The sequence below is a fragment of the Bombus bifarius genome, unplaced genomic scaffold, assembly GCF_011952205.1.
Source record: "Bombus bifarius isolate JDL3187 unplaced genomic scaffold, Bbif_JDL3187 scf7180000008193, whole genome shotgun sequence".
Lineage (NCBI taxonomy): Eukaryota > Metazoa > Arthropoda > Insecta > Hymenoptera > Apidae > Bombus > Bombus bifarius.
The window spans coordinates 605,776-619,701 of NW_022884501.1; the positions used below are offsets into that span (position 1 = coordinate 605,776).

The window sequence follows — 13,926 nt, forward strand, 5'->3', positions numbered from 1 at the left end:
TTTGATTCTTTTTTAGGAAGTAGAGTATAGTTTAGGAAGTAGGTTTTTACATATTTTGATGATAGAACTAACGATAAGAGAACGGAAGTTAGGAATTTTATTTTTCGTAACGGAGAATATGCGGATCATTTTCGTACTAAATCTCTTAAAACTATCCGACGAATCTGTGAAATTTTCTAAGCAATCGATTTTGAAATGTTCGATACGGCGAGAAAAAATATATTCAATCCCATGGCCAAATAAAGGGACAGTCCCGCGACGTGGAATTAATCGGTAAATTTCAAAACTGCTCGGTCTCCATTCGTATAGGAACTATTAAAAGGGATCATAGTGTATTAAAAGAGAAAGGAAAGCGAAAGGAAAACGGTATTTTGAAACGAAGGAAGTATTGTAATTATGAAATATTTTGTAATCTTTATGAGGAATATATTATACTAGGTGAGAAGCGAATAGTTTCTTAAATTACTTTTAAATGGTGTTTAACGACCAGCGGCTTTAATAACCAATTCTTGTGCAATAACTTTCTCTTGACTAATGGTCTTATTTATCAGTTGAATATTTGAATTTCATAGATAGAGATATTTTAATTTCTTTCTAATGATGAAACGTTATTTCCACCGATTAAAGTTACGACATTATAAGTTCCACAGAAAACTAGTCATAACATGGTTTATGACAGTTTTGCGTTTACGAGTTTTTCATCGACATCGTTTAATTCCACCAATGGAACGAAGTGTATTCCATTTGGTTACTCGTTGTTAACTTGGATTTCCTAACAATGAAATACAACATGTATTGTCAGCCTTTCTTCCATAAACAATATCTATTCAATTTCATTTCAAAGACAACTTCGCATTCACAATAAAATCGACATAACATTCTTACCAATGCAATACTAATCCTACCTTTTGCTTCCAACACTTCTTTACTCACGTTCTGTTATAAGAAAATAATTGCGTTTATCTATCTGTAGACCATGCAATGGCCAAAAAAAGAAAAAAATATTTGTAAGAGAATTACATTTACATACCGTTACATACCTTTATTTTCCCACGAAGAGTCTTCTTTATTAGATTTTTTACATTTCATTTTCATAGTATCATATTTCTATAATCATACGAAGATTCTACAAGACGATACGAAATTTAACGTACTTGGAGCTAATTAATTGATATGTAAATCCTATAATAAATTCAATATTGTACTTATAATGGTAATTTTTTTCAAGCCGCTATAAATCCATCACAAAGTTCTAAAAATCGATCGTTAAATTTTTCAACGATCGAAACAAACCAATCGATTATTCAAACAACCCCACAGTTTTCCAAAATTATCTGTTGCGAATAATTTTTGCCTGAAGAAACGCATTGAAATCTTCCATTATTAACTTGCCATCTTACTTCGATTAGAATCTCAAGGATCGTGATATTCGATCGAAAATTACGCGCGGGGAGGCTGGCAAAGTGTTATTAAATAGGATTGACGGTTGATCTTAACGACGTGCTGCAATTTCGGCGGTTCGTCGTAAAAACAGAGAAGTGGAAGGGGAAAGGGTAAGGCTTGTTACGCATAAATGTCGCGGTAACAGCGGTATAAAGGGCGCCTTCGCGGCTTTATCGATTTAATTGTCGGAGGGCTTAATTGTAGGGGATGAAGGAACGACCTTGAGAAGGGTCACGCGGGCCACTTCCGTGAGAGAAGGTAATTACGAGAGTGACCTACCTCAACGAGATTCCCCTTGCCAATGAAGAAATCTTCCCTCCGCGTGATCCAGTTTTCGTCCGGCCGTTTTAAAGAGGCTCGTGTGTTCCGTGATTACGGAGGGTCATTGAAGGAAACGGCTATGGTATTTTCTTGCGATACGAAACATTCGTATTTTTATTTATAACGTCAGTGTATGGATATTTATGAAGTGAGTTTATCTTGTATTATGGACAAGAAATAGGAACTTTGACGAACAAGAGGAAGCTTTAAACCTTACATTGTACGATTCGTTTCAATTATTTTATGGGTAGTGATAGTTTTAAATGAAAAAGAAAATTCTAACTTTTATCACGTTAACTTCTTATTTGCGTTGTTGAACGGATTTCGGATTACCAATTTTATATTAATTTCAGCTTAATGTTCAACAAGTATAAATCGAAAACTATCCCCAAGAATAACAGAAAGCAGCAACGTTGACGTATTATCGTATGGTAAGCTCGCTTATGATTTTGAAGAAGCTGAACTTCCACTCGAATCTGCTGAATAATGTACTTAGAAAAGATCAATTACTACAGTCAGATAATAATCATTCGCGCATTAACCATTTCAACACAAAGATGAATTCCATACAAACGATTTAGACAAAACGTAGAGGCCATCAGCCAGCGAATCAACGCGAACTACATCAAAAACCTCTCAGCCATTTGCAGACGCCTGGAAACTCATCGAGGAAGAGACGAGCACGAAACGAAGATAACCACGAGCAGAGAAAAACCTTCCTGAGTATTTTAAAGAACGAACGTCTAGGAGGACGAGAAAACGAATACTTTCCGCCGCGTAACTGGCGTGTTTCCTTCGATGGGAAATCCGTGAAAAGTCACGATTGAATTATCCTACTGTGCCGCTACGACAGAGCAGTCGATGTAGCGGTGTGCTGTGAAGGAGGACGAAGAAAAGGAGAGAGAGAGACTAAGAGGAGGGGATGGAGGAAACAGCCGGGTTGCTGGCTGGCTGGCTGACACGGGGTGGAAAGGAAAACGAGAGAAAATAAAATACATACCCGGCCATTGGCGCGACTTCGTTTCGTACATTTTATTCGAGCCAATTGGATTTATTTATGCGGGCGGTTGCCAGTCTATGGTGTGGGGGCGGGGGAGGTTGAAATGTCGCCGCTAGAACGTGCAGCCGGTAAAGCAGTTTCGCTTCTTTTCCACCCCCACCACGCCCTTTTGCTGTCCAGGATCGCACGCTTTATTGTATATTTAATTCCACGTTGTTTATCTCCGTCCTGTTTCGAGGCTTCGTATTGCCGCAGCCTCATGCAGATATTTCAACGGGGTGAACGTCGTTAAGTGGAACGAGCCGAAGGCTGGCCCCGAAGAGACGAAATCCTCTACGAGACTCGCCGTTATTGCTCCACGAATTCCGATAACGATTTACGCGTGAAAACGATTCCTATGTGCTTCGTTATTTTGGAACGAACGAATGTAGGTCGATGTACCTTAGCGTGGTTCCTTTTAGATAGCTTAGAGGTAGCGTTATCACTACGATCGAGTTAAAAAGTATTCTTTTTTCGTTTTTTAACATGAGTTGTTGACGATAGTGAATTTAATACAGTTTTGTAAAAGCAGCTAGAAATTTCACGTTGGATTATGTAACTGTTGCGTAATATTACAAAGGGGATGACTGCTAAACACATAATATAATATCGATATTTTACAACAGAATATAACAGTTCATAGAACATTTTCAGAAGGTAAAGGGTTACCATCGCCATCCATATGATTTTACATCACGTAATTGAACATTAATCGCGTACCTGGATAATAAAATTCAGAACAGAACAATTTTATTTGTAAAAAAACTCCAATCTTTTTGGAAAAAAAGAAGGGAGACGTCAATGACGTCTAGGCTGGAAAGACACAGTAGAAATAACCTATAGGTATACATGCGTATGTTCCATCTTACACAATAATAGCTTGATATTAATCACGAACGAAGCAAACAAGGCACACTTCTAACGGCACTCCGGTGCATCGAGTGGGAAAAAAGCTAGAACGGCTTTAATAAATCGCATTGCTACTCTCTGGAAGGTTCGTACCGGCAAGAAAAGTCAACGACTATAATTCGACCTCGCCGAAAGAAAGGGCATGCCACAAGAAGGGAGAAGGCGGGGTACTGGCTTACTTCCGGTTCGTCTATTCGCGTCACCATCCGGCACGAGCTGCATTCTCACGCTCATTTGCATAGCCGGCTACACATCAATATTCAGGGAGGCCGGAAAACGGGCCCGTTTTGCATACTGGACCCCCCGCTCGTGTCATTTCTTCTTTCGTTGGGATCCCGGTGGGGCATCGCGACTTCCATCCTGAGAAAAAGAATCGGTACCGAAAGGATTCGATCAACCTCGATAAGCCGATCAATTGATATTCAAACGTGTCTTCGATCAACCGTGGATCCTGAATGACCTGATATTTATAATTTAATCAAAACGATTTTTCACGAGGTCATGGAAAAATTTTATGAAAGATTCTTCCCGCTATTAAGCGTTGGAGCATACGAAATGATATGTCTTTAAAATTTGAATGTGATAGCAGAAAGCATGTAACATTATATAACATAACTTATTAAATTTTATGCTTCTTTTGTACCGAACCACATAAAGAAGAAATTTATTACAAACGAGGAATATTATATGTTAAGAAGATTTACAGTAAAAGCATGAAAACTTCATCGTTGGTCGTTATGAATAATCAGAACGTTCGTGCGATTTTCTTACGAGGTTAAATTTCTTCTTTACGAGATTAAATTTATAAAAAGTGATACGAAAATTGCTGAAAGTATGAATGGTACACTCGAGGAGGTGACCCGATGGATTTTATCTCGTAGATCGAAGATTTTAATCGGAAAATGTCAATTAATTGCATGTATAGTAAAATGTTTAATTTTAACAAGAATCATACTTCAATAAATTGTATTAAATAGTAAATATGGCGGGAGTTCCTTTAGAAACTTGCGTAAATATTTTACACTTTTTATTAAATTACAGATTAAGTATAGAATTTTATCCTAACATTTTAGTATTATAATAAATTTGTTATAACTCATACAATCTTCGATTATTTGCCCATTATTCATTGCGAAATATTTATGTCGAAGAATTATGTCTAAGAATATGCACCGGATAAAAGTATTTTTTGCATTTCATATGTAAACTATATCAAATCCTGCAGCTATGTAACACGACGAACTTCATTTTTAGCAAACATACCTTTAATCCGTCCAACATCTTGACCCAAAAACTCGCTTCCGTCTCCCCATCCGCAACCTTGCTCACTAAATCCCCCTTTAACAACATTCCTATCCCGTCTCTCCTTTCCATCCCAAAAAAGAATTACCATAATCAAAGAATCCTACCATCTATACCCTACATCTTGAAAATTCTTTCTCACATAAACATCCTGCCCGAATCTCATCGACATTGATCATCAATCAACGAATAAGAATCATCAAACGAGGCACCTTCGAATCCCATCCATGGTTCCTTATCGTACTAAAGGTCTCCCCATGTTTCTTTCTTTAGACGTCTTTCTAACCCTCTTTTTGCACCTTTCTACTGCCCCTGTGTTCGTTTAGCTCGCGATGAATTACTGTACAACAATAGATAGAGCGGACGCTGTCGCGTTGCACACATATACAGGGTGTCCGAGAATCACAAGTGAGCAAAGGATAATTCTTCATGGAAAAAATAAGTGGAAAATGTAAAATAATGTTTTCGTTTTTTAGGCTTCGTCTTCGAGCAAAACAATTTTCAATTTCCGTCGAGTACACATGTATTAATTCTTTTCAACTTAACAAATTTTGTTTCTGCTCGTGTTTATATTATATTGCTATAATACTTTCAGTTGATCAGTGCTATAAGTCTCTTTTATCGTATTCGACTCGAACGATTTCGTAAATAAGGTAGGGCTATGTATTATGTTTAAAGATCAATTTTATCGACTTAGAAAGTGTCCTAAACACATCGATGATAATATTTATACATACAGTCCTTGTAATGTACTACCTGTATCATTTAATTCTTCTACTCTCATAATTCATAATTCTTCCTAATACTCCCATTATTATCACTAAATATACATATAATAATACATTACTGGTTTAATAAAACCAACGTAGACAGAATTTCGTAGAAACGTAGAACGTAAAAACGTAGAACGTAACAACGTAGAAAGTTAAAACTTAATGTCACAATCGACACACGTGTACCGAGCAGATTATCGAAATCGCTTTTCTCCAAAACGAAGCACCATACGCAAAAATTCTATCCAACATTTTCGACCTATTTTTTTTTTTTTCATCATAAATTACCTCTTGCTATACCTTCTTCGATTACTATACGCCCTGTACATATACGCGAGCATACACACGCGCTTGTAAACTTGTCTGCCGAGGAAGGAGGGCGGGTTGCGTAATTTAAATAATTCAGAAATGACCCTGACCCCAGTTAGGCCGCGGGCTGACCTGCAGAGCCGGCGATTACAATCACAATGCGGCGTCGAGTTCTCAGGGTAAGACAGGTAGCACGGCGTGCCCGCATACATTAGATCGAGCGAGGCATCTACCGTGCGTGCACACGCGGACAGACTCGCGTCCGTGTCTCTGCACGCGTGATTTTATGCACGAGAAGCGCTAACAGCATGAACGGGTGAGTCCGCGTTGTTGGCCCATAAAAGAGGGTCCAACTCTTTTTCCAAAGCCAGCTCCAGAAGCTGGCACACATTTAACCGGACCGGGCGAATTAGCATAACGACGTCGTACGATATTTCGTTGCGGGTTTGCCACTGAAAATCCCACGGTGAGGACGGATATCTTTTTCCTTGGCTACGATCGAGACGATCCGAACGAATGCTCGTTGGAGGAACGGTCGCATGGAAATTCGTGAGAAGTCGTGGATCGGACGGATCGACGTTTGCGGATCGGCGCACAAAGTGGGTCGCGGTACGCTCCAAGGGATCGCATGGAAATTCGTGAGAAGTACCCGGGTACAGAGGAGAGTTGAAGGATTGTCGGATGAATGGACGAGTCACGGTTTCGCTGATTTACTTCGTGAATTATTAATTGGAAGATCGTGCATTGTGACATGGATCCGTAACGATCGCTATGAACGTTCCGTGCTACGGTTTGGTATCGTTTGAAGATCTTGAAACGGTTTAACGGAAGAAAAATTCTATGCTTGATTGTCGAGATGTATCTTTTGTGCAGATGAAAAAGGTTCAACTGCGACTGCACCATATTTCCAGGAGATAATTATTCTGAGATATCAAGAGAAATTTGTCGAACAGGAAGTATCGATTTGATGATGTAAATGAAAGAAGTTTATAGAAGATGAATCAAGTTTTTCTGAAGCGATTTTCTTAAAATGTTAAGAGCGTCTTGCAAACAAAAAGCATCGATTTGATGAGGTTGACGAAGAAAACTCGTAAAAGATGGATGAAATTTTCTTAAGATGAGCGTGTTTCGTATAAAGAATGATTACTAATTCGTTAGAATCTTTGTGATCACTCTTTCACAAGTTTCCAAGTATTTTACATGACCATCATCGATCAAACAATTTTAATAGAAACTCTTATTACCCGACATATCGAAACCATCTAAAATCATCTTCGATACAGATCCGTAGAAAATCGCAAGAATTAATACCGTAAAGAACAACTTTAAACTCAGTGTAGACATACAACCAACGAATCGTTTCCTCTTATCCAAGAACAAGGGCAGTTGAAAATAACACTCGTTGAAAATGAATCAACTCTACATTGCCTACAGTACATTATATATAAAAAGTTTAATTACTTTAATACATTTGAATAGAATAATTATTAAATAAAAAAAAAGAGAAGAATAATATCAATACATTCTTCTATGATATTTAGAAAGTTTTTTAACATGGGTAGCAACCAAAAGATCCTATCAAAACCTATCATCCGGCCGATACATATATCGAAACCATCAGAAGTCCTCTCCAATACAGACCCCGAAATCGCAAGAACCAACAGCGCAGAGAGCGACTTTAAACCGATTTTAGACGTATAACCACGAAATCACCACCCACCCCATTTCCTCTTCTCTAAGAACAATGGCGATTTGGTACCTCCGGTACAGCGTAGCGTATACCGTTTCACGTGATCGATGGCAATCGAACATCGGGAGGATGGATCCGCGAGGATAGAAATTTGCATCCACGATGCTGGAAACCAAACACTCGAAGGGTTGAAGGCTGGCATGCAGATGAGCCGACGTAGCCGCCCTCGAAAGCGGATGTTGGCAGTCTGCAGCTAGGTAGACAATGGGCCAGTGCCATTATGTCCGTCGAATCCTAAAACCCCATAGAGTCGTTCTTCTCTGTCTATTATCCCGCTGGTGGCAGGCCACATTGTGTATCCGGTCTGCTACGGGACCCCGGCTATTGTCGGCCCACCTAATTATTCGCAAATCTTCCGCTCGTTGCCAGTACATATCCCGCCACCCTCTCTGTCTCTCTTTCTCTCTCTCCTTCTACTAGTTTAGTCTCTCTTCTATGAGCTGGCTCTCAGCATCGCGAAATTCCGTCTTTGGCCCAGGGGCTCGTTGTTCACCGTGTAATTCAGTTCTAGTTCGAACTGGCTTGGCTTACGAGCGATCATCTAGGAGAGTGGGAAAGAGAGAGAGAGAGAGAGAGAGAGAGAAAGAGAGAGGGATTTCGCGTCTTGCCTCTCGACGTAGCCGCAATTAAATCGTGGGACCCCCCATTCTTCGAATCCGGTTCCGACCGATCTGATACGAGATGGCAGCGTTTAACGCGCCGATCGCGTTTCAGACCCTGTTCCTTTATACTTTTTCGTCTTTTTTTGTTCAGTTTAGGTGAGTTGTGAAGTCAATTTGCTGTTGGACCAGTGTTACGGTTGCACGGTACAATTTATGCAAGTATGCGTGTAGACCTGTATCTTGTGTTTTGCAAGCTATTTGCGCGTTTATAAAATTAATTGATCCGAGGAAGTGATAAGAGAGGTATGTTAATCATTAGATCGAATGATGTAGGTCCGATATTTTAAGTGCACGGATTTTTTATGGAATCGTATGATACTTTTGTATGCGATCGTTTTGTGAAATTATCAAGACATACGTGTATGTAATATAAAGCCATAGACATGCAGCCGTGCTCGTAAGTATTAGGACTGGTTAATCTGATATTAAAAGTAGCATAGCTAGTTAATCTCATACGGAACGTGATAATTCATCCAGATTATTAACTAAACGAAAAACAGTTTGAATTATGTATTCATTTATAAAATGTACGAGGCCAAGGAATGAGAAACACAATGAGGCGTTTAATAATGAAAATATTAAAATTTATCAGCGACGGAGTAAAAATTATATAAATATTTTTGTAATTATAGTAATTATAATGAGAAGAAATTTAATTCTAACGTGTATACCCGATAGGGTTGTTTTATATATTTTATGATTCCAAACGAAATAATGTTGAAGATTTTAATAACTCAATTTTTTCTAAGTCTTCCAATTACTTACGAACGATGGTACGTATGTAGATAAAAATATTGCACTTTTTTAACAAAGCAAGTGTAAGTAATATGATTTGCCATGCGTCTCTGTGTACTCACCTCAGGATCTGTTGAGTTAGGCCGATTGAAAGCGTAGAGGGGTGCGAGTTTCTCGTAGAGATTTATACGATCATGTAGAGATTTGAAAGGATTTTTGGTGCTGAAGAAGTCCAGATCGATGTCTAAAATATATGGTGTATTCCGCTCGGGAAGATATTGACGCAAAGCAGAACTAATTGCGGTAAAATCATCTTTCTGAAACACAAAAGTTTCGATTTCGTTAAAATTATATTGACACTTCTACTATCCTGACTTTTATCGAATAGAAAAAATGTTAAAAAAGATCCTCGTCTTCAAAACGATATTTAAAACTACCTACAAGAGGATCAAAATATTTGCCGAGGAAAAGATCTCTATTATTTCTATTATGTCCAAGATTTTTATCCGTGCTCTTATATTTAAAATATTTCTTTAAAAATAAAATACATCTCATCGTTCCGTCTCCAACATTTTATAACACTTAATGAAATCACTTTATATAATGAGATACGAAGCATTTTATAGAACCGTTTTATAAAAGCAACAACAAATTACACAAATATTTTGTTACATTCATTTTATTCATAAGAAATATTTTATTACACATAATAAAAATATTATATCATCACATTGTACCAAATATATTATACTTAATTTTTTCTATATTTTATAAAAACATTCAATTACAACTATTTAATTCATAAAAAATATTTGCACACAATCTAACAAATCCACCATTTCATTTTTTCTTATTCTCCAAAAAAGAAAATACGAAAGAAAAAGTACTATAAATTGAGAAACATTCGAATCGATCACAAACGATCCAACCACTATCCATCACACGCTCAAGCCTTATTTTGCAACTCATTGATCGCAATTTCGAAAGCCGGCATTTCTTTCCCGCAGGGGAGTTAGAGACTCTAGGCCGGACCAGACGGGTTGGATATTGTTCGAAACGAGGCTAAACGCTGGCCATCGTTGCAAAAAGAGGGGTGGGCTTTTTGTGACGCGCAAAAAACAATGACTGCACTCGAATTAATCCTGTTAGAATTGATACTCGTCCCGGCACCGGGATCGCAATTTGCATGCGTTCACAACAATGAAACGCGAGCGGCGCTCGCTGCCATGCTCCGCGGAGGGGTTGCGAATGTCGATCGAGGGGGTGGAGGTTTCGAAAGCAAAGCCAACAACGATCACTATGGTCAGCGGCTCTCAAACGTTTAATACGGGACCTTCGATAGGCCGGCTGTCGTGTTTTTCCTACTGCTGTCTCGAGTGATCGCGTAATGAAATTTAATTACCGTCCCCGTTTTTTTCTTTCCTTCTTTTTTTTCGTTTCGATCCTCGCGCCAAACCTGTGGATGAAACTGATCAGAACCGGTGCAATGCAATTTTATCAAGCGTGACCGGGGCGACGCTATTTAAAAAGAATTTAGAGTATCGACTTGTTTTTTCTAATATTATTTTGATTAAATATCGAGTTGTTCTGAAGTATTCCTGACGATTTATCGAATATTTATAAGCGTACAAATATGTGTACATACTTGGATGATATAAGTTGTTCTTAAACTTTGGTATAGCTTTTTGTTTTTATGAGAACCGTATGTTAATTGTATGTTTACAAATTTAATTTTTCTTTTAGCTGTTTTATTTATGTATTATAAGTTAATGTATGAACTGTTCGGAAGTCACATTGGCCAGTCGTATAAATTAAAAGTAGAGGATAGCGATGATGTTATGAAAATTATTTCATTAACTTTAAAATTTATTATTATTTATGCCACTTCCTTATGATGAATAAATTTATGGAAATAGGTCGTCTTTTTCTTGAAAACTGTACATTAATTATGTTCTTGTGCAACGAAATCTAGAAATATACAAAGAGTAGAGATTAATTTCGTTTCTCGCAAGTTCATATACATATAAACATATAAAAATCAAAGTGCCCTCCTACACCAATATTAATCGTTCGATCTTTGAAGGATTAAACGCTAATTATATACTGTGATACTAAAAATAAACACTTGTCAGAAAACGTAATTGATCAGTTTAATTTCCGAGTGGTTTACATATTAACCACTTCGATCAGTTGATCACGTCTCGCTTGAAATTTTACAACGTGAAATAATAAATATTTTAGCTACATGTTAAGTGAAATTAAAAATTTAATCCACTTTTACGAAACAGAATATACTACTTTCCGATTCAGGCAATATTTTACTTCTTCACATATTCATAGACATTTATATTCAAATTTATTATATATTCACTGTTTGTAATTTCAGATTGAAATAATAATTAACAATATGGAATATAAAACAATTTAACGTTAAGTTGCTACCACATATCAAAATATCAGATAATATTTCATTGCAATTGTACTTATCGATCTACGAATTTTATTATCTAATACAAACGCAGCATACCGTAATTAAGACCCTAAAGAGAAATTAATACCGAATACGTTCAAACGCAAGTTTACGCGATTACTATCGCCACTAATAAACAAATTAATCTGTCGTTCCCGTAAAACGCCCGAGAGTACACGAAAACTACCCGCTAATTTAACGAATTCCATTTATTCTTTCGAAAATATTCTACGACATACCGTTGACAAAAGATTGGAGAAAACAACCCTTACAAATCAAACCTTTCAAAAACCCACTCCAAACCAACAAAGAGTCACTCTATTCTCTGGCAAATTTTTTCCCAAAAGTTCCTGCTAAAAAAGAGCCAAGTGTTCCCTGCAAAAATCCGAAAAGCATGCACAGCGAAACCGCATTGGGCAAACATTAGAAGCACGCTGCAGAATGGTCGGTCCTCCGTATGCGCATTTATTTGCATTCGCCTAACATCAGCTTTTTGGTTGCCCTTCGCTCCTTCTCCTTGCAACAGAGAGCAAGTTGGAAAGAGAAAGGATAAGACGAAGAAGAAGAAAGAGGAACGTCCGGACTATTTTAGCAGAAGAGAGACCGATTGAAAAAGGTGTGTTCGTTTCTTCTTTCTTTCTCTGTTCCTCTTCTATTTTTTCCTTTTTTTTTTTTTTTGCTCTGCTTGTCCTCGTGACAAAGCACCGTTCTTTTACGCTGAACTACCAAAGCTCTTTCTGACTGAAACCCGTTTCCCGTTTATGCGAACCGAACCGGCCAGGGTGTTCCTGACTGGGATCGAGGAAGGACAAAGGACTCTTACGGAATCCCCGTTGCGCTTAAACCAACAGCTCTGGCACAACACGCGTAGACATTTCTGTGACGTTCGCACAGGAAAGAGAGAGACCAGTGCACGATGTTTAAATATTCTTGTTATATCGGTTTCCTTGCTTCCTTCGTTTTCGACATACGAGAAACCTGTTAAGTTTGATTTTTATTTTAGTTTGGTTTGGTCTTTGAATTTCAGTCGTTTTATATTCATGTTTGTTCTAGGTTTTACATTTGGTCGTTTATTGTAGATACAGTAAAATCTTGATTATTACGAAGGTCTTGTGAATTCGAACTAATATTATTAATGAAATTTTATAAGTCATACGTAAGTTACAAGTCATAAGCATTGATAAATACACTTGAATGTTAACAAGTCTGGCAGTAAAACAGATTAAATTTTACGAATTATAAATTTTCTGATTATACAATTTGATGAAAAATCATGCAATGATAAAGGTGATTTACCAATAGCGTTAGCTGGTAAATTATTATGCGACAGGGAATAAAATATCGATTAACATAATCATTAACTGGTTGAAGGAAAACTTGGAAATGGTACATACATTATGAGAAACATTGGAAACAAGAGTAGAACCATAAAAAGATATATTTTGTTGCTATTTAATATCAATATTTATAATATGACTTTAAACAAATGATTTTCTCTTCTATGCAAGTAAACTTCTGTAGTTTACGAAATTCGAAATTGAAAGTTTTTGCGTCGTCTGGAAAAAAGAAAAAGAAATGGTCGAAGTGTTTTGTATTTCAAGGCCCCGTATCGTGCACCTCATCTCAATATCTATCGCGTTGAATTTTGAGTAGCGAAGATGACACAGTGACATTTATATCGATTATTCTACGATGTCTCTACCATTCTACGATCTTATATTTTAAAAGTACAACCTACACAACCTAAACTAAAACGTACAGCACCTATTCTAAAAATACAACTTACAAATAAACATCAACCTAACTCACCAAAATTTAAGCCAAACCTAAAAATCGGATCCGCGGTCAAAAACAAAGATCCCTCGATCGACATCGTCAACCCGTGTCATAAAACACCCACGTGGCGTAAAAACCGCGTGAAATCATCTTCCACGAGAAGAGAAACGCAAAACACGGCAGGAAAAAAAAACGAAAGGAATAGAACGACAGGGAAAAAAGATCGGGCAAACAATCGTGGAACGCGAGCGTAACGCGAGCAGAGGCGTCGAGACGAGTCATTCGGGGAATTAGGCAAAAGAGCCGCGGCCTCGCGAGTGCTCGTGAAAGCGCAACGAGGCCGGCGACACCGTGCCACTTCGGGTCAAGACAATGCGTCGATTTGCATACGGCTCTGCTCGGCTTAATTGCGCTCGTGGCGCGCTGTCGCGATAGAC

The 13,926-nt window shown here is 37.8% G+C and overlaps 1 protein-coding gene across 2 annotated transcripts in view; it reads right to left on the bottom strand.

Annotated features, from left to right (window-relative positions):
* Nucleotides 1–13,926, bottom strand: part of LOC117209731 (UPF0489 protein C5orf22 homolog) — a 1,030,747-nt gene that overhangs the window by 305,272 nt on the left and 711,549 nt on the right. For both annotated transcript variants that reach the window (XM_033452076.1, XM_033452074.1), the window contains one exon: nt 9,366–9,560. In XM_033452076.1, coding sequence (XP_033307967.1) covers nt 9,366–9,560 — 195 coding nt within the window. The remainder of the gene's footprint in view (nt 1–9,365; nt 9,561–13,926) is intronic.